Source organism: Sebastes umbrosus, chromosome 4, assembly GCF_015220745.1.
Source record: "Sebastes umbrosus isolate fSebUmb1 chromosome 4, fSebUmb1.pri, whole genome shotgun sequence".
NCBI classification, from domain to species: Eukaryota; Metazoa; Chordata; class Actinopteri; order Perciformes; family Sebastidae; genus Sebastes; species Sebastes umbrosus.
The window spans coordinates 31,788,415-31,809,290 of NC_051272.1; the positions used below are offsets into that span (position 1 = coordinate 31,788,415).

Here is a 20,876-nt window from a genome sequence, read left to right on the forward strand (position 1 = left end):
TGAAGTGTTTTACGATGCTCTGCCGCTAGAAAAGCTGATCTCAACATAAACAAATACACGTGGATGATGACGCAAGTGTATGTGAAAACACCCTAAGAGTACAAATGGTAGTAAGCGTTATGCTTAATCGGTGTTACGATTATGAAGGGGTCATTGGAAAATGTTCTCCCCTGTACGGGCTCCCTGGCCCCAAATAGTTTGAGAACCCCTGCTATAAATGCCATGGAGCTCTGTTTTCTTCTGATGGGCAGGTGAAGGTAAATAAACAAATAGAGCTTTTCAAATTAAATTATAGTGAATACAAGTGATTGACGGTGAGTGGGATTCCTTGCTTCTTCGCAAATGAAACTGGGGGAGAAAGAACTGTACCCAGGCGTTAGTTCACATTTACATAAGCACTACATTAGTAGTCAAGTATTGTATCTTCACGACTATCTGTGATATCATACATAATTAGATCTGGCTGTGAAGTGTGCTCTCTATTCTCAAATCTGTGCTGGAACAATGTAGTTGCTATCCAAACAGACACTTAGTGTAGAAATAATATGCACTCAGGCATATGTACAGTACAGTGCACTCACCCACCCTTCCACCCACCAACCCACTGCACTGCAAATGACACAGATGTGCAACTGCAATACAAAGTATGCAGGAATAAATTGTTGTTTGGCCTTTCCTTGCCAGGCTCTGCACCTCCTTCTGGATATGTACTGTATGTGGTGTGTATGTTTTCCCAACTTGTATATACCATGAGTGTGCATCGTACTGTTTGGTGATGTATTGAACTTTTATTGAATTGTGCCTTGTTTGTGCATTCATGTGCGTTCGTGGGCTTTCACGTGTGTGAAATTGTCTGTGCATGTATGCATGTGATGTCAGCGTGGCGCACTTTTTGTGTGTGTTGTTTGTGTACTGATGTACAGTAGCTGTGTGTGTGTACGTGTTTCCAGTAGAAAGCAGATGAGTGAGATGCCCTTATGAACCCCTCAGCTTACACTTGCCTGGGGTTAAGTGGAAAGCGTAAGGAGTTCCAAGAAACCCAAGAAGAAGAAAAAAACACACTACTTTTCCTCAAGGAATGGTGAGCAGGGTTGGGTTTGATGCTCGTGAAGGTCGAGAAAAGAAGAAAAAAGAAGAGAAGAGGAAATAGCGATTGATGCCATGTTGCTCTCATCCATTCCAGCCAGAAAAGTGCACTGTTCATACCAGAGGCTTTCATTTTGTCATTAGTCTCTATCAGCACCCGTCTGTTAGTGTTAGTGTGTGTCAGAGAGCTATCTTTCTCTCTCTCTCCCCGGTTTGATGATGGAGAGGTAATTTCAGCTTTATGACGGTACGACTCTAATGATGAGGATGGGAGAGCTGAGAGCATGTGAGGGCGGGAAAAAAATACCTTGTGTGTTCCTGTGTGTGCACATATGAAAGCACACATCTGTGCCTGTGCGTACACGCATGAGCGTGCGTATGCACACGTAGAAAAAGGCACAGATGTGTGTGCGGACGCAAGCGGGATAAGGTCCAACTTCTGCCGCTGTCCCCATCACTGAATGGGCTGTTAATGGAGAGTAATGAGGGAGTACTTTCATGGCAGATGTGCCCTCTCTGCAACTCTGTTTTACCCCGAGTCTGTAAAGCTGACCCAAGCGAGACATCAGCAGGCAAGCAGCCGCTCCCCCGCTCTGATTAAGCCCCGCATGTGTTGCGGGAATTTGAATGCTTTGTTCGCTAAGTTTGCCCCACACTGCTGTACCCCAGGAAGTAAGAGTAAGTATCACTTCGACATAGCACCTAGAGTCACATTAAATGACAAAAGTCCTGGCAGTGTCAGCCAGGCCCAAAATCTGTTAGAGGACCATCTTCTTCACTGGAGTGTGAAATTATTTTAGCTCTCTGCTCATTATAGGATTTTAAAATGCATTATAGTTAGGGCTTTTATGGTGTGCCGCGGCATTAATTCAATTTGCCCCATTCACGCTTTCTTATTATCACGCTCAGTTCAAGCTACAGGGGGAGGAAGCTGCTGAGCAGTGCTCCCCTGCCTTATCTCTAAAGGATATAAACTACACTACCCAGCTCAATCAGAGCCAGCCCGGACTGCTCCATCCCTTCATCCACTCTTCCTCTGTCCCCCCACCTCCCTTCTCCTTTTCTCCAAATGCTGTTTCCTGTGGCGACCTCCGTCTCTCTTTCCATCCTCCATCCCTCTCTCTCCATTTCCTTCGGAGTTTGTGATTGATGGGGGTTGTCCCCTGAGCCCTTTCGATATCTTTCCATAGAAGCACACATATAGGCAAAAAAACACAAACACACACGGACACAGCCCATGCACGGTCAGAGAACGCCAACCCACACAAACACGTACGCACACAGCTAGACCAGGGCCAGGCAGAAGCAACAGAGGGAGCTGCACAGGTTTAATGGGAAAACAAGCCACAGTGTATGGGTGAGACAGCATTAATCTATCACTGAATCCATGGGTCTGTGTTTGTTTAGCACACCAGAGAGGGAGGCATTCTGGGAACACCCTATCACTGTCTCTTATTGTGCAGAGGTACAATAATGTTGTGTTGCATTATTGCAAATGTATTTCTGCAAAAAATACAGCAGATTAGTATGGAGCAGCAGACTCTGACAGTGTTCCTCCAATGTAAACGCTGCAGGCTTAATGCACAATGACAAAAAAATATACATATGGGTTGTCCATTGTCTGCATTGCACACCCTGCACTAGTCACATGCATTAAACTGTAACTCAGCATGTGACAGCAGTCTGGCTTATTGGTAATGGGGGAAGAGGAAGAGAGGATGAGGATAAAGTCCTCATTTAGATATCTAATCCAGTGAGCAGTCTGTCCTGTGTCGACCATCATCTCCCGTCATTAGCAGCCGGCCAGCAAGATTAAACAAGATCAATGTTTGTCACCCACTGTGCGAGAGAGAAATCAAGTTAAAACTCCCCCACCACGTCGCGATTTAACACAATATCTGCTATCAAGAGCTACAACGTTAACAACGGAAATCTATGATTATGTCTAACATATGTAAAGACCAATATTAATCAACTTTAATGCCCCAAATCTGTGATAATGTTGGATGAACATATTAGTATTTTTTTTAAAGTAATGCTCCATCAGTAGGATTTACTGTAAATAAATGGTGATCTCAATCCAAATTTTAAGACCAGCTGAGTGACTCATTTGTAAGTTTGAGCGCATGATTATTCATGGGACTAACCCAACATTTAGGGACAGATCCTCAATTTAGTGTTTGACAGACGCAGCCGGTTCTCAGTCAGAGATATCCATCAAAACCAAGTCAACACACATTCACACAATTCATTATTGAAATGACTTGATTAAATAGCAGCTGTGGTGTCGGGGCAGAAAGGGCAGGAGTAATTACGAGTCGATAACTTGCGGAAAAAAAGACATGCACTGTGGTGCACAGATTCTAAACATGCCCGTTTTTTAAAAACATATTTTTCTTTGTTTCATTTTGAGTGAAAGGGGTTGTGAGGATTTCTGTGCACTCCAGTTCCAGATCTTGATCCTTAATGTGTGGCAGCGGCGCGTGTCTGTGAGTTTCCACGGCGAGGCTGGCACCGCTAACGACGCGGCAGCATCCCTATCCCATCCTTCTCAGCACATCATAAGACTGTAGAGACCATATGGTCTGATTAGTCCACGGAATTAAGCCCTACACTGTCGAGGCAGAGAGGAAGATGGAAAGAAAGCCATGCACGTTCACTGGATCCGCTGAGAACAGACACAAATTGGTAGCTGGAACAAAAAAAGAGAAACCCTCACACACATGCACACACACATGCTTCACGGGCACACAAGCGCCAAGTTTGGAACGGACATAACAGAAATGTCCAACTACAGATGGGAAGAACAAACATAACAAAAGCATGCGATAAACAGTCCAAGCCAGATCACAAAACAAGCAGGAACAAAAATGGTCTTTTTTTATGACCTCCTTTGAGGTGTTTAGATCTGTAGAGATCTTTATCTCTCTAGATATCTGCAGCTCTCTCACACACAGACACACCCAGAGTCACATTTGAAAATATCCATATAACAGCCCATGTAGCCCTGGATGCTCATCAGCCCTGAGACGCCACTAAATTTCCCATGCATCTAAAACACCTGCCACTGTAATCAACCATCCTCTGGCTGTGATGGAGTTGTAGACTGTCTCCCTGTTTCCTGGAATCGATTAAATAACTGAACCATGAGATAGACGATGTCATCTTCAAACACATTTTCTAATCTGAGCTGCGGTCCCCTTGCCCTCTACATCGTCTGTCTGATCGCCAGCCAGACTGAAAAGTCTTGTTCTCAACATCTCTTTCTGCATGGCCGTCATTTTCATCTTTTCAACAAAAGCCGTGCTCACACTGTGCAAATTGGTGTCGTGCAATTACGGCAATTTCTACAATTTGCGCGCTTTCCTCCAAAGCAAAGTTCATGGCATGTCAAAACATCTCACTAGGCAACTTGGCCAGCCATGTGATCTTTTTTTTCTCCCCGCATTGAAAATCTCCTTGTTCACAGTTCACCCAGCAAAGCTTTCAAAGTTGTCTGTGTCCTGTGTGTTTATCAGTGCCTCTTCGGGCCACCGCGAGCAGAGCTGCAACCATTGTTATGCTCAGTTAATTGGACCTTTGGGTGTGAAAGGTTGAGAAATTCAAGACCAAATAGATAAATAAGCACAAGCATTGAATTCCCATGACATATCCCAGCGCTGGCTCCAATTTTCCCTTGCTCATTCTGGCGGTCTTGTCTGAAAGCCTGATTCATTAGAGTGCTTCAGGATAGTTCTATCAGCCCTTGGACTCAATCACACACACCTACCTCTCCGCCAGTTTGTAAACTATCAGCAACAGTCTGTCACAGCCAGTTCTGCGACACATAAATTGTTGTTTAAAGTGATGTTTTGTGACTGGGAGCAAAACAGCTCCTGGTTAATCAATAACACAAAATCAATTCGGCTCCTTGGGGGAAAGCCACGGAGAGGCTATCCAGCATGCAAAGGTGGAGCCAAAACAAAAGTTTTAAATGGACAGGGAGAATGGCAGGTGAGGAGGTGAAATAAACTGTTACCGTGTTCATTACAAATGATTCCAAACACAATAGCAGGAGATTAAATTACGTCAACAAAACCCTCAAACTTCTGTCTCCCACTAAGTTAATGTCAGCGGCGCATCATGGATTAGATTTAATAAAACCAAACCTTCTCAGCTGGCGATAAGCTCTTTGTACAATGTGCAAGTCGTCCTCATTTATCACACAGGTAGACACCAGGTTGCGCTGAAGCATTCCGGGAAATCTGTGCCGTTGGAGGTCAGCAAGACATTTACCTGACAGCGCCTGCCTCCGTGCAATGTCTGGAGTTGACAATGTCTGTGGTAATGGGCATCAATAATGCAGACCCTTGGCCAGATAAAAACTCCCTGTCCTCACAGCGCTGTGCCTCATGCAGCCCTCACACCTCCCACCACACCTCGCACAACAAACGTAATTTATTTGGGTTGACTGTTGAGGTTTCCGCTGTAATGAGATATGCATTGCTCGTGTAAGCAGAATGACAGACATATACAGTACACACTTGCTCATTTCACGTCTTCGGCTCTATAATTATGTTTTCAACATATCCTGCTCTGACATCAGCACACAAATATTTTCCTTCCTGTTGCGGTTGCTCTGGTAGTTCAGACAATTTTATCTGGTATGAGGGTCAATGCTGACCTTATCAAGCAGATCGGACATGACTGATTCACGTCAAACACAGTTTCTGTCATTGTCAATACAATACAATGTTTCTGCCATCAGTTATATTCATGAAGTTCACCGACTGGCCACGGCGATCCCTGCAAAGTGTCCTCCAAAGAAAAAGAAACAGCATCAGTCGTTTCATATGCCCAACGATGGCCTATGTGTACGTTCAAGTGACAGAGACCTCTAGAAATTATGACACGTCAGTCAGAAAGTGTGACGTTGTTCTGGAGCCACAAAGTCCGCCAAAGGTAGGAGGTACTCAATACCTTTAAGGTATTGACCAAAATAACCCAGTACGAAGTAGTATCGAAACTTCCCAGGCAAACGATGCATGCATTCGATGCTTTTTGTACCCAGATAGAAAAAAACGACTAGTTGTATGGTTTTGCTCGCAGCCAATCACAGCAAACTTTCTTCGATATAATACTTCGTATGATTGGCCTACTACCGCAGCAGCTACAACCCGTACAGCCGGGATTGCCTGCACTTTGCTCTCAACATGGAGATGGCTGAGCCGGCAGCTAGCAGCTAATGGTGCTAACAGCGTTAACAGTGTTAACAGTGTTAACAAAGCTAACAGTGTTCAGGGGGAACCGGAGGATTGGTGTTGCACTTCTGCAACGACGCCGTGCCGCCACCGTGGGTCAGGGGACAATGTTGTCAGCAGAACCACCATATGAGCCTTGTGCTGGCCAGTGAAGCAGAAGAAAAAGGTAAAGTACCTTATTGGTGTCAGTATCACTTTATGGGCTACTGGTATTGGTATTAGTATCGTAATTTTTTGAACACTACTCAGCCCTATGGACGAGTCATCAAAACGTCGGCCTTTGACACACTGTTCACTTTCTGTTTCCTACTAGGCTATCCTATCAGCGCCGTGTAATCAATATATAGTCTGACTACGGACGCTACAAACTCAGAGCGAAAGGTTCTGCTATGTAAGGAGTCTCAGCACACGCTAGCAGGAGTCAGATTTCACACACGGGACGATAGAGAGTTATCAGACAAGACGACGGCGGAGGATTCAGTTGTCAAGGCGAAAAGCAAAAGCATCTACTTGGCAATATTTCGGATTAAAACCCAATGATATAAGGGAACCATTACGTTAATGAGGCAATCGCCGTGCGGAGGACTGAGTGGTCACAGGCGGTGTGTGTAGCGCAGCGTCGCCAGGTGGAAACCTGCGGCCCCGCAGCGAAAGCTTGACCGGAGAGGCCAGACGGTAAAGATCAAAGTAAGCGCGCTACAGATATTGAGCGTCATCTTTTCTTGTAAAATGTCCGGTGTAATCGGTAAAACCGGTGTTGTCACGAGTTTATAAAACGGTGGGAAATTTCCTCACCGTCACATCCCTATTTCCTACCAACAACAGTCAGTGTTATCATTTTAATCATGACGAGAAAGGTCACCTAACCATAACAAAGTATTGTTTTTTCAACCCAAAACACGATCTTTCCCCAAACCTAACCAAGTCATTTTTGTGCCTAACCCTGACCAAACGTTAAAAAAACCCATATAATAATATTATAATAGATAAAACTGATTTATTTTTCAACAGTGTTTTTAACGGTTTTGGAAGGTACAGACAGATGATGTCATCCTGCCGATAGGGCTATCAGATCAGGAAACGCTTATGAAGGGCATTGACAAAACAACTTATTTTGTTGTTTAATTTGGAGAACTTGTTGGAGAATCTCTGGCCTTGTGTTACCTTAAATACAAATTATCCCGCTGAGCTCCAATTTGAAGTAGCGATCAATACTCTGTATCGGCAGCTACCCTAAATTAAGGTATTGTTTCGGGGGAGAACACACAAAAGTCTTTCCATCTTCATGCCATTCCAAAGGGCAGGTCGTATTTCTTTCCTCATCTTCCCTCCATTTGCCCCCCCTCCCCTACCCCAAACAATCTTCAGACAAATACTAGTACACATTGCCCTTTTCACAGCTGTACAGTACTATATTTTTACCCTACCCCTTTGTGCCCTGTAGCCATCCACTCTACTACAGACTGGAGTACATGCACACCTCATTCCCCTCCTGCCACCCCAATACTTTTTCACTTCTGCCCTCTAACCATCTAACAATTATGTTTCACCAAGCTGACCTCTCATCAGCAGTAACACAACTCCCTGCCTCTGATCTGGCTGCCCTTTGCTTATCTTCAGTAAAGCTTATAGGCACGCGGGGAAAAACAATCTCACACAGACATGCGTTTACACACTCCTTTTTCTGCCTCCACCCTTCCCTGTCTTTCTCATTCCTCCACCGGTTTTTCACCTTTGCCTCGCTTAACCTTCTTGATCTCAAAGCCGCGCTCCGTGACCATGCCCCTAGCATTACAGCTTGTCCTGACCTTTCTGTGGCCCTGATAGTAGCGCGTTGCACCCACTTTAAATATCTCTTCTACATGTGGAGGAGTGCTACTTCCCTTCCTCTCCCTGCTCTTTCTCTGTTTCTCTGTTCTCTTCGCTTAATCCCATCTTTAAAAAAAGAAAAAAAACGGTGGCACACACACTCCCATTCCCTCCTACATGGCATCAGATACATGCTAGGACTATAGAGAAGAGAGGGCTGCAGGGGATGTTGCTTAGACACATCCATTTGATATCTGAGAACCACAGAGCAGAAATCAAGTGCTGCGGGCATGTTACGGCTTCACAGCATGTTGTCAGGCAACAAATCTGAGGATCTCTGCGGCGGGTGGGAGATCTGGATACTGAAAGGACAATCACAACATTTAACACAAGCACAGGCTGATACACAAACAAATTTACACAATTAGATATGAACGCGAGGAAAAAAATAATCCTTCGCACATGCAACCACACACTTGCTCACGATCACACACACATAATAAAGCATAATCGCCACAGGCATTTTTTTCTAAATTGAATAAATGCAGACAGCTTTTTGTGGAATTGTTTTCTACTTAAACAAACAGCCCCACAGTCGCAAATTACAAACAAAAATGAGATCGGGTCTCTTCTCAATTCATTTCACATCACAAGGGGAATATGCAAATATAGTGGGGGGGGGGGAGAAAAAAAAGGGGTATGAAAAGGGGAAATTGGATTAAAGACAGCATGAGCCGAGATGCTGACTATGAGACAGAGACAGGAAGAGAGAGGAGGACGGAGAGAGAGCAGAATAAGGTTCCCTGACAAAACAGGCTGAGAAGAGGTGATTACCACAAGCTGAATGCCACCCTGCCCACAGATACCTAAAGGAGAGGGAGAAACCACTCCAATATATCCCCCACTCCAACTCACAAAGGACTGCACCACTTGTTCAATACTCCTCCGAACCCGTCAGATACCATTAACAGATCCCTACTCAGGTGTGAAGAAAAGGATTCTTCGGGTGGGACAAAACCAAAAGCAACCAAAAAAAAAATCCCCACCAATACAAATCTAAACTGACGTCCTCTGTGGGCCAGCAAAAATCCTTTACAGGAAGAGCTGTAGAGGTCCCTCACTCCCTCTCCTCAAAAACAACACCACATAACCAGTCTCTGTGAGTCATGAGTCATGGCCTACTTCCATTACTTTTACATTTTTTTCTTCTCCTTATACTGCTGGTTTGATACACAGAGGCTATGTCAGAAAAATATCACTTCATTGTTTTCTCTGGGGATTATTGGTGTGCTGAATATAGTTTGGAAGGTAAATATTTCTCCAACGTTAGCAGGGGATCTAGTCAAGGAGAAAGGAGGAATACTTGGGGCCCTGAGCAAGATGGTGATATTATACTAAATGTGATACATCAGTGAGAGGAAAGGTGTTAAAGCTTGTCAGGGGGTCCTGAAATCCTGTCTATGTACATGCAGTAAACTCCTTAATTAGATCCCCAACCCCCCCAAAAAATGTCTAATAATGATCTCTGAATAAGTACAGCTATCTGAAAATGACATTTGCTCTTATGATGAGCTACACAACCTAATTATCTTATTACCTTAAAGAAAGTTTGGAGCATAGTAATAATTAAAAAGGAAAAGAAATTAAGTCAAAATGTTTTTGTTTTTGCAAAAGATAAAGTAATTCCTAACTTTGTGGGTGTAATTAAAAAAGTAAGTGGTGTAATGAATCACAGTGCTGTGATGGTAATATAAGAATATTATTTCAGAAATGAGCAAGAGTTAAGAATAATCCAAAACTGGTTAAGCAATGTCAATGTTCACACTGAGCGGCCATACGTGACAATACGTTGCACGGTTGCATTAAATGGCCATTTTCCACAGAAAATGGCGATAACGACGATGACTAATTGTATCAGATATGAGCAGATATGGTAAATTATCTTAATTATATTCGTGACTATGAGAAGCAACCACATTTTGGTGCAGGTATTTTTCTATAAATGATTGACAAATTGTGAATTTCCTGGGTAAAAATATGTGCAACTACTGTGGCACTGCGTTCTCTGTCCTGATTGCAAAACATTTTGGCATATTTAGCCCATTATAACCTTATTATTCAACATTAATTCAAATAAAAACCTTTTAACGTTGTTTTTGATTAATACAACAGACAACAAAGACGGCTCTGTGTTCAAACAAGTCACATCTTAGAGCCGTGGGGCGACGAGTTTTTGGTAAGCACATTTTCTTTCAGGTAAGTATGTCAATGAGGATGGACCCCATACTGAGAGTAATCCAGTACCACTGTTCCATCTCCTCCTTATCTGCAGTTTGCCAGAATAATTTATTTGAGATATCTAAGTGTCAAACTAGACTGTTTAATCTCCATTTGAACAGCACAAATAACCGCTCTTCTGATGGCTCTAATCATAACGCTGTACTACCCACTGCAAACTTATTAACATAAGAAAGCCTCGCACCAGAGTGATTAGCATTTCATGCCCACATTAACCAGCTAATGAACACGTTCACTTCACATTTAGTAAATCTACATTTACCAGTTAATAACCATATGTGCTCTTCCCCGCACAGACTGTAACAAACATGTGTGCATTCTGTGAGTTATCCAGCAGAGTGAACATTAAGAGGTCAAGCCTGTTAACAGAAAATCCATAAGGTAGACAATTACATATAGGCAAGAAGATATGGCTTTATAGTAATAGTGGTAATAGTAGCAGTGTTGCAGTCAAGACCACCTAAACCCAAGTCAAGACCAAGACCAAGGCAGGGTGAGACACTATCTGCCTGATACACCATATGCACTCCTCAAATTGATCTGAAAGATTCCCATAGAATCATAACCTGACCCTTTCAGATGGTGTGTTACACAGAACCATCTAAGAAACTGTTTGGAAAAGGGCAGGCACTTTCAAAAAAAATACTTGGCAAGTGATTGGATGGACCATCTGTCAATCGAAATAACAAAAGCAAGTGCCGTTTTTTGCTCTTCTTTCAATAAAGAAATATTCTCCAGTTCTTTTATAACTGATCCTATTGCAGCATTTACGCTAACCTCTTCCTGAGCCGAACAGTCGCTGCCTCTCCGTGTCGTCTCTCACTATGGTCTCACCGGGTCTCACACACCTAAGCCACGCCCGTAGCTGCAATAGCTCCTCACAGGACACTGATTGGTCCCTTGTCTGGCGAGCCGGACACAAACACATTACTTGAAGCCTGGCTATGGATGTATAAAGAGAACTGGATACAGCGTTATAGGCGGGCTCCCGTTCATCCATATAAGAGTTGCTCAGTGGCTCATGAAGCCCAAAATGGCTTGACTGTCGATAAAGTAAATAAAGTACCCGGATCATCTGGCTAGCTTCCACACCCATTGGGCTCATAGAGCAGGCGCAGTAGCGTTTCCTTTAACTCCGCCTCCCAGCCCTCGCTCCAGCTGCGGTCTGGGGCTCATTTACATTAATGGAGGAAGGAAAATAACTCCGGATTCAGCTATTAGTGCATTTTACAACTTTTAAGACTTAATGATTTAAATAAGGGCTATTCAAGTGTTCATATACTAGAAAGTTGATATACTTGAAAAACAAATTAGAGACGAGTTAGAGACATCTCTTTCCCAATGTAAGTCTATGGGAAAAAGTATTTTTGGGCACAATGGCATCACGTGACGAACACGAAAGTTGTAATACCACCGTTTGGCCACTAAGAAAATTTGCTTCAAGGCCCGGCGCTCTTCCTGGGACTTGAGTCTGACTAGTTGGATTTCTGTGCGACACTAGATCCTGCGATTCACTCGTGATCTCGTGACATCGCGATAATCAAGCTGCCGTGCAAGGTTAATAAAATTACCCATAGAAAACAAATGAAGATTCCTCTTTATTCACCTCTTTTATTGCCATATACTGTATATTTGTGTGTATGTATTAGTGTACCATGAGAAATATCTTGATAAAATAATAAAATGGCGTTGCAGAGGTGAATTTAATGTGTGGGAGTTTTCCTTTGTTTTCTATGGGCAATCACAGTAATGGTGTTAAAGGGGAGCTACGCCCATTTCTCAAAATTCATACATTATTCCTATGGTCTGAAACATATCAGTAAACATGAACAACTCTCTCTCAAATCCAAAACTAGAGGGCTAAATTACTTTAACTTGTGATGTCATAGGGTATAAAGTCTGGCGCTGCTCCATAGACAATGAACGAGTAGAAATATTATAGATGACACTGAGAGCACCCAGGGGAATGTTCTGAGTTTATGGGAACATTTTCTGTTTCACAGCTGAGAACATTACAATAGAATAAAACTAATTTGGGTAAAAAACAGAAAACAAACTCTCTGTGGATCCACAAAATCAGTCTCCCATTTATTGTCTATGGAGCAGCTCCAGACTTTATACCTTATGACATCACAAGTTTGAGACGTACCTCTCTGGTTTCTGGCTTTGAGAGAGAGGAGCGTATGTTCACAAATATTGATTGAACTTCACTAGGCCATGTAAATAAGAAATTGTAATTCTTAATTTAGGTGGTGTTCCCCTTCAACACATAAATCCGACAATGCACAGGCAATTTAGGCATATCCTCACAGTTGTGGTCTTGAAATAAAAATCATGTGCCCTCTTTGTCTGATACCGAGACAATGCCGAATAAAAATAAGATTGATTCCGAGACCGCGACCTTCGAAAAGTGGTCTTGAGTCCGATCTCCATACAAAAGACTGATCTCGAGTAGTACGACACTGAATAGTAGTGGTACTTTGAATAGAAGTATGGGAAGCAGCGATTTGAGTGTTGTAGAAGAGGAGGACCAGATTTTTCATAAGTATTTGTACATCCGTCTGTGTGAGAATGAAAGTGACAGCATGCACAAGGTGTGCACAAAAGTAAAGGAAGACTCGACAATTGAATCTCTACAATGACGCTGCAATAAAAGCTACCTGTAGGCTTCTATTATGAAGGATGGGGTAGTGCCTGTCCCTGAGAAGCATCATTTCAACTCTGGTGCTGTTTTTTTGAGGATCTGGATTGTGTGAGAGTGAGAATGTGCCTATTATTTTGTCCACCCTCTGTATGTGAATAATGTAGTAAATACTGTTATGGTTAGGACGGAACGCTGCTGACTTGAATATCCTTTGAACTGCTGGCAGACTGCTGCCTGACGGTGCTTTCTGTTTGACATTCAGCAGGTGACTGTCAGCAGCACCACGGACAGCTCTATGCTACGGAGAGTCCACGGCGGGGAAATAAGTTGAGACGGTGCAACACATGGGGCCTTATTAAAACTGTTGTTATCGTGCCTGGGGTCACTTTAAGTATGACTGTGAAGCCTCACACTTGCATACAAACAGACACCTACAAGACACACATATACAAAAGCATCTCGCTCATTCATTTCCTCTTTCTGTAACGTGTCTATGGAGCTGCTTTATCTATGAGACAGACCAGGAATTGATTGCAACACCCGAGCAAACCCACATTGCAGCCGTAAGAAGCAAATTCACGTGGGATTAGGTTAAATCTCTAAAAAATAAAACAGCTAAAATGGACTCATTCACTCAGAGAGACGTGTATGCAGGGATTGGGAAGGAGACAAGACAGAAGAAAGGCCTGTCCTCCCAGACTCCCGTCAGGATTCTGTCTGGAAAGCTAGTCGCAGTATAAAGAACATGCCATGCCTTTGATCAGGAGAGGAGAGTTTCGCAGGTGAGAGAGGTAAAATGGAGGAAGGTATCTGAATATCTGTCAGGCTGGAGTGGCTTATTACTTTCTACGCATCTGCGCAAAAAAAAAAAATGTCAGAATTCTGACTATTTTTGCTCTCTTGTGAAAAACCTCCAGACACCCCATCGCAGGAACGTGTCCCAATCAGGCACGCAATTACAATCTAGCACACGCTGTGCAATGTAGCAGCAGCAGGCAATTCGAATGAAAACAGCGCACACTGTTTCCTGCACACCGTGTAGCTCAATTACAGAGCAAATCATTTTTGATTTTTGTTTTCTTGTTTTTAAGAAGTCTAACTTTTGGGAGGAGCAACACAAAAACTCGGAACTGATACGCACTACAGTTTCACCTTTTCCTCAGAGTATTTGAGAGGGTTGCCTGACTGTGGCGGTGCTACTTCAAATCCCTGGGACTAGAGAGTGAATGAGAGGAGGATTAGAGGGGTAATGCCAGCAGATGAGTGAGAACGAGGGTCGCGGTGGTTTGCCACTCTGCAAGGATTAAGCTCTGAAAACAACTTCACAGTCGCAAACTCTGTCAATCAAGGACATACTTCAAACCACTTCACAAAGACACTTAAACATAAAGCTGGAAAAATAATCATCTCCTCCCCCAGTTTGTCAAGCGTAATTGAAATATATCTCGTGCGTATCAGAATAAATTGGGACAAATATTGAAATGTATAAAAATAATCTTGCACATTGTTGGAGCTCATATTTCAGGTATATGGTGGTTGGATGGATGGATGATAATAATGAGGCCCACCTGTGGAATGAGCTGCAGCTATACACTGACAGCCCTGTATGGATGTGATGGATATCGGGCCTGTTGAGGGGGCTCCACTGATGAAGGGCGATGTGTCCAGATGGCAGCACAGTTTTTTACCATGTGCAAGTAATGTGCCATTAAAATAGGGCATCATCCTCCACAATGCAAATAATTCCTAGGGGGAAGGAGTGGGAGGGGAGATGGAGGAGAGGGGGGGTGCATGAGCTCACTTAAGTGCTGGATTAACGGGAGGAATAATACACACCTCGTTTGTCCTGAATCTTAACAGTGAGCTCCAGGAGAGGCTCAGCCTCCCTATCCAGCCTCCTGCTGATGGTGATATCTCCACTGTCTCGCCCCACGGTGACCGGGCAGCTCTCTGACTCCTCCGGGTGAACCAGCTCATAGGAGGCTGACTGGAACCTGGTGGGACTCATCAGGCTTGTTATGACCGAGCCGATGCTGGCGTCCTCAGACACATTGAGGGAAAGCACAGCACCAGGGTCAAGTAGAGCCCTCGGAGACCGACCTTTCCTCATCCAAGACCCTGACCCGGCTACTTCAGCAGGACGCGTCGCCCACCTCTGTGGAGCCACAGTGACCACTACACCTTTACTGGTCAGAGGGGGCCACCCGTGGTCCCTGGCGAACACGTAGAACTTGACTTTAGAGGGCAGCCCCAGGATGGAGTCCACCAGCAGAACTTCACCCGTTTTAGGGACCACATAGAAGCTGCCGTTCTTGGGTATGGAGACGTATGTCAACTCTGCGTTGTTGCCGCTGTCCGCGTCCACCGCCTCCAGCCGGTAGACCACGCTGCGCAGCGCGGTGGTGTCGTCTAAAGTTATGTGCACGGCGTCTGCACTGCGAAAAGTCGGCTCGTGATCGTTGGTGTCCAAAACGTCCACTTTTACCGACGCGACCTCGAAGGCGACGGACTCCGCGGACGCGCCGCAGCTCCGGCAGCAGCAGCACAGCAACACCACGCTCAGCAGGTACTCGGAGCGAGCCTCCCGGTCCAACACCCGGGAAGTTTTCAGCAATAGATTCCCCCTCTTGTGGTGGGCGAAGGCGCGGAAGTCTTCGCTGCCGTTGCCGTGCAGTTTGAAGTGCATCCCGGAGACCGACGGGCACCATTTTTGCGCGTTGATGCGCCGCACCGGAACGCTCAGTCCGCTCACTCTAGAAGCCGCCGGGGAGTTCTCGAACACATGCCCGTGGAAGAACGGCAGGCGCTCCGGTGTTTGGTATCCAGCAGCCGGTGTGAGGAGGCAGAAGAACAAAACAGCCCAAATCATGTTGGTGGCCAAGTTATATGTACCTCCAGGGGGGGGTCGGTAGAAAAAAGCATTAAAAAAGAAAAGAGTTGAGAAACATCTCCTTCATAGTTTATCCACCTTGATCCTTCCAGAGCAGAGAGAGAGCCCTCTCTCTAACTTAGAGCGTTTTTCATCCTGACAGATCCGTCTCTTGGCTCCATGCAGCACGGCTGCGTGCAGGCAGCAGTCCACACTGCGCTGCAGGCTGTTGGCTGTGTTCAGTGGATCCAGCGTTCAGCACCACAGCTCCGGACAGCGCCAGAGCGCGGGGGCGTGGCGGCGGCGCACGGGGGACGGAGCTCCACGGTGAACCCAACCCTGTCACCCTGAGATCTGCTGGTCAGGAGGGCTCCACCCTGAGATGTGCTGGTCAGGAGGGCTCCACCCTGAGATGTGCTGGTCAGGAGGGTTCCTCCGCCTCTGGAAAGCCTCTCTGTGTCTGTGTGCACACACGCAGCAAGAGAGCCTCCCCACAGCTGTATAACACCGCCTGCCACAAATCCGCTCTCAGCGTGAAGAAATGTTGACAGAGAGAAAATCACTCATCCTTTGCTGTCCAGAGAGAAAGTCGAAAGTAAACACACACATCAGTCCTTTTGATGTCTTCTGTCTGTGGAAACCAATACTGGCTCCAGTGAAGCAGCTATAGGGGCTGCCTTGCTCAAGAACACTGAATCCACAACCTTAAATTCCTCCCTAAACTTTTGGTTACACTTCCCCTCAAAGCACTGCATTTCTGCAATCACACACATTACATTTACAGCTTGGAGAAACAACCTAAATGCATCAGTATAAATGCAATTGCTGGGATCTGGGCTGTTAAAGTGTGTAAACATGATGATTTAAAGAGAGCCTGCACGGGCTGCATGGCTCCATGCGTCTCTGCAGCCAGCCAGTGTTATATGCGGAAGCAGAGTTCATATTAATATTGTCCCCTTGATTGCTCTTCCTCTCCCTCTCCCCGCTCTGCCAGCCTGCCCAGCACCCAGAGCAACACTCTGAACCTAATCTGTAGGTGTCTGCTGCTAATTCCCACAGACTGTACACTTCCCAATTCCCCTCACTGCTCTGACAAGTCAGAAGACTGAATATTACATGGACTGCAAGGCTCTGAATTGTCAAAAAAGATACAAAAAATAATGGTCTAGAGAGCACAGCTGCACACCTCCCATGTCATGTCAACCTTTACTTTGGATGGGTCAATATTCAAATGCATTGATGTTAGGCTGGACCTGTAATTCAACGCCATTCCTCCGCTCACACACCCTGGCTACATCTGTATTCAGTTTGGAAACTCATCAAAGCTCCCGTCGAAAGATCCTTATCAATTCGCAACCACAATCCATCACTGCAAATTTTACCCGAAACCACTCTCTGCAGTAAACTGTTCTTTTCAGGCAATAACTCCGGTAACTGGTGGTGAGCCCCCAGACAATTTCGAATCACAGCCTGCAGCTGGAGCACAAAGCTCATATTGGCTGATCGCTGTATTCTTTGACGTGGTGCAAGCTGTGAGCTGTGTCACCACGACGCATGAGCCATCCCACACTCACTGCTGGTGTTTTTACAAGCTCTGACCTGAGGAGGGAAAGGCACTGCAAAAAAGATGTGCACCAAAACAGCCTCGGGCCAAAATATGACAGGGAGCATATATATGGATGGGAAGTGACCAACATTTGAGGTGAAATTGTGAGCTCTAAAACAGGCACTGTCTGAACTGTCTGAGAGGACCCGGCGCCCTCCACTCTGCGCTGTAACTTCCCTTTGAACTTCCTAAGTGCTTCATGAATGCAAATCAAATCCTGTCTTTTATCGTGTTGTCTCACATGGTGAAATTCGCCGTGACCGCCAGCATGGGAGATAGCTGTTACAGAGGCTAATTCAATCACGGGGCCAGGCCATGGTGTGAGGGATAGTTTACTTGAGGGTTGCAGCAGTCATCCGCCGAGATGAAACACCAACATACACCACATAAAAAACAACAAAGCTGTAATGAATTTGAAAAAAAAAATAAAAAAAAAAATCATGAAACGGTCTCATCATCCCTCTTCTCCAACAGATAACTGAGAGCTGCAGGGCATTAAAGGGAGAGAGAAAAAATCTCACTGAAGAAAGCAGCCGACGAACATTAGAAAGCTTCATGCTTACTTAATGAATAATTGACCGAATCCATTCCCTTCACTCAAACAGAGGCAGACGTAGCTTCTGAAGGTAAAGGTTGTAGCCTTTAAGCATTTAAAACAGTCTACCTTTGCTTCTGAGCTCCTCCGGGGACCAGGGATGATGGGATCGGAGGGGATGGAGGTCCCATAATGTAGCTTGCGTGTTCTGTCAGTTGCAGGTTGTCTATCATTCTTCCTGGAAAAGCAGGGGGAACAAAAAAAAAACAGGAAATGATGGAAGGTAGAGTTAAGAAGACTTGGCATTAACATCAGTTAATAGGCAGTTTATGCCTCAGAGTAAGTAGCGTGTTTCAAATGTATTAAAAATAGACTGTTCAGCAGAAGTCAATGAAATAATTGGCTGAAACAGGTAGGTTTATTAAAGAATGACAGGGCAATTAAAAGGGATGACTAAGCATCTCTGGTTGCTATTCATCTGTGAACATTTATAGTGAACATTTATGGAAACCTCACCCCACATGTTCCCCCAGAAGAGCTGCAAAGAGCCATTTCTGGAAACGCCATGACAGGAGCGGCAGCTCTGTAGTGCCGTTCATTGTAGTGCTCCCGTGTAGATGGGCCCCTCAGGACATTTTCCCTCGTCACAACCTGAAGGCAAAAAGCATTTAGAGGAGCTAGATAGATATAAAGACATTTCCCTCATGTATTAGCTACGGCTAATTAGATTTGATCTGTGATCCCCTTAAGGCTCCTACCACCTACTGTAGTATTTAAGCTGCGCTGTAGAAACCAAAACTGTTTATTAATAGAGGTATTAATTATGGAGCAACGTGTGCAACCAGGTTCTGAATTTACCTTCACTAATAATAAATGCAGTGGAGGTAGCATCTGGTTTTGAAAATGTCAGTTGTGCAAGAAAAACAGCAACAAAACCAAAGCATCTAATTACCGAGCATCTCTTTAGCCTTTAACTTAGAATGCCACATCTCATAGGAGCTGACGTTTGTTCATTGAAAAGACTCGGCAAGTACAACAAAATGAGAACAACACTACTCCACTTTGAAGGAATAAGCCAAAAATAATTTAATGATTAATGCATGGCCCCTGTTGTTTTGATAGAAACAAGACGCGCAAACTTCAGGGCCACATCTTTGTCGGAGGAGCGCTTTATTATATCTACATTATGATTAGTGGAGCCTCGGGTTGCCACAGTGATTAGCACACTAAGAAAATGTTCATTGATTTGAACAGTGTATCTCGCTCTAGCCCCCCGAACAATCACGACTTTCTATTAGCACATTAAAAGATTTCTCCCATCATCAAAAGACACAGGAGACAAGTCATTGAAAAATAACAGAAAATGAAAATTAGCACAGCCCATCTAAGAGGTGAGATTTTTTTTATTATTGAAAGAGGCAGTGATGGTGTTCTCTTTGATGCACAAAGACACATAGTGAGAACATAACCTCGGACGCACAATGAAACTTCTTCTCTCAGTAAATTATCCCAGCAAGCCCCAGCCATTAGGCAGGTTTCCATTACTCGACCAGTTCAAGGCTGTGAGCTAATAGTGCAAATTCAATAATATGCTATTTGAGAGGATTATGAGGCACCCATTTGGGGGAGAATATGAAAAATACTGAAGGCTTCCAGAGCCGAGCAGATTTAATAATTTCTTCAGTGGTGGTGGTAGTCCTGCAGCATCTCAAATGATTTACACACCTCCACTCCATCATTACCAATGGTTAGACCACTGGATCCAAGTGTCTGATCTTCATTATCTGGTCCTACTCAGTCTCCATTTCTCTTTGTGAATCAGTGAGAACTGTCAGTGATGACTCGGTGTCAGAAAGATTAAAATAGATCTGTGATAGTCCTTTTCTTTCTGTCTTAATAAAAAACCCTGCCTTATTCTCCCACTTCCTTCTTCAACTCCATTGTTCATTTGTTCCAGGGTACACTGTTAAGTGGCCTGTTAATAGAGTGCTCCAGGGATGACGTATTTTTGTAGGACCAAGGCCTATAGAAAGGAAGCTGGGTCACGCGTCATATCTCCAGGGGTATAGCACATGCGCAGTAAAATCTCGCCTGCACTCGCCGAAGTTGAGCCAATCGCAACGCACGACCGCAGCTTCAGTTACACCACTGTTGTACCCTAAAGATATGACGCGTTGATGACGCGTGACCCAGCCTCCTTTCCATAGGCTTTGTGTAGGACCAGGAAGTTAGCATCGCCCTGGTTCCCTCAACAAAAAGCCAGTGGGATTTTTCCATTGGGTTTTGGATTATTGCAGAAAATAAACAATGTGGCAAACAGACGTTCATGATACTTACCTGTTTTGTTCAGTAAGATAATCTCCACAAATGAACATCACTTTTATGATTTTTGAAGAGTAAATGCAATCGCCAGAAGTAAAAAGCTAACGTTAGGCTATAAACAAACAACACCACGGTCACATGAGGCGAGGCCATAAAGGAGGACGAGTCGACGTGATGACGTTTAGTAGTCTCATTTAGCCGCTTGTTAGCAACCGCCTTTTTTATGACACATAAAGGCTTCAGAATTCACGAGTGAGTTATTTATTGATTTATTTTATTTGGTAGAGCAAAACTTTAACATCTCTCCAGCTTGTGTTAACCGCAGACCTTATTTCAGTCATCTATCTAAAAACCCATTGAAAAAAAACCATCGACTTCCAGATGAGGAAACCGGAAGTGCTAAAATGCTAACTTTATGCTCATACATCATACATTAGTACCCTTTAATAGAGGTCTCTTATCGAGGA

General features: G+C 44.4%; 1 protein-coding gene across 2 annotated transcripts in view; it reads right to left on the bottom strand.

Annotated features, from left to right (window-relative positions):
- Positions 1-20,876, bottom strand: part of LOC119486218 (neural-cadherin-like) — a 110,381-nt gene that overhangs the window by 88,073 nt on the left and 1,432 nt on the right. Inside the window, exons 2-3 of one of the 2 annotated variants that reach the window (XM_037766143.1) lie at positions 18,604-18,738; positions 18,217-18,325 (exon numbers count right to left, since the gene is read on the bottom strand). Coding sequence is in view for 1 of the 2 variants with exons in the window: in XM_037766141.1 (XP_037622069.1) it covers positions 14,914-15,946 (1,033 nt within the window). In the remaining variant the exon portion in view is untranslated. Of the gene's footprint in view, positions 1-14,913; positions 16,483-18,216; positions 18,326-18,603; positions 18,739-20,876 lie in introns of those variants that run through there. The other variant, XM_037766141.1, reaches the window with a different exon arrangement.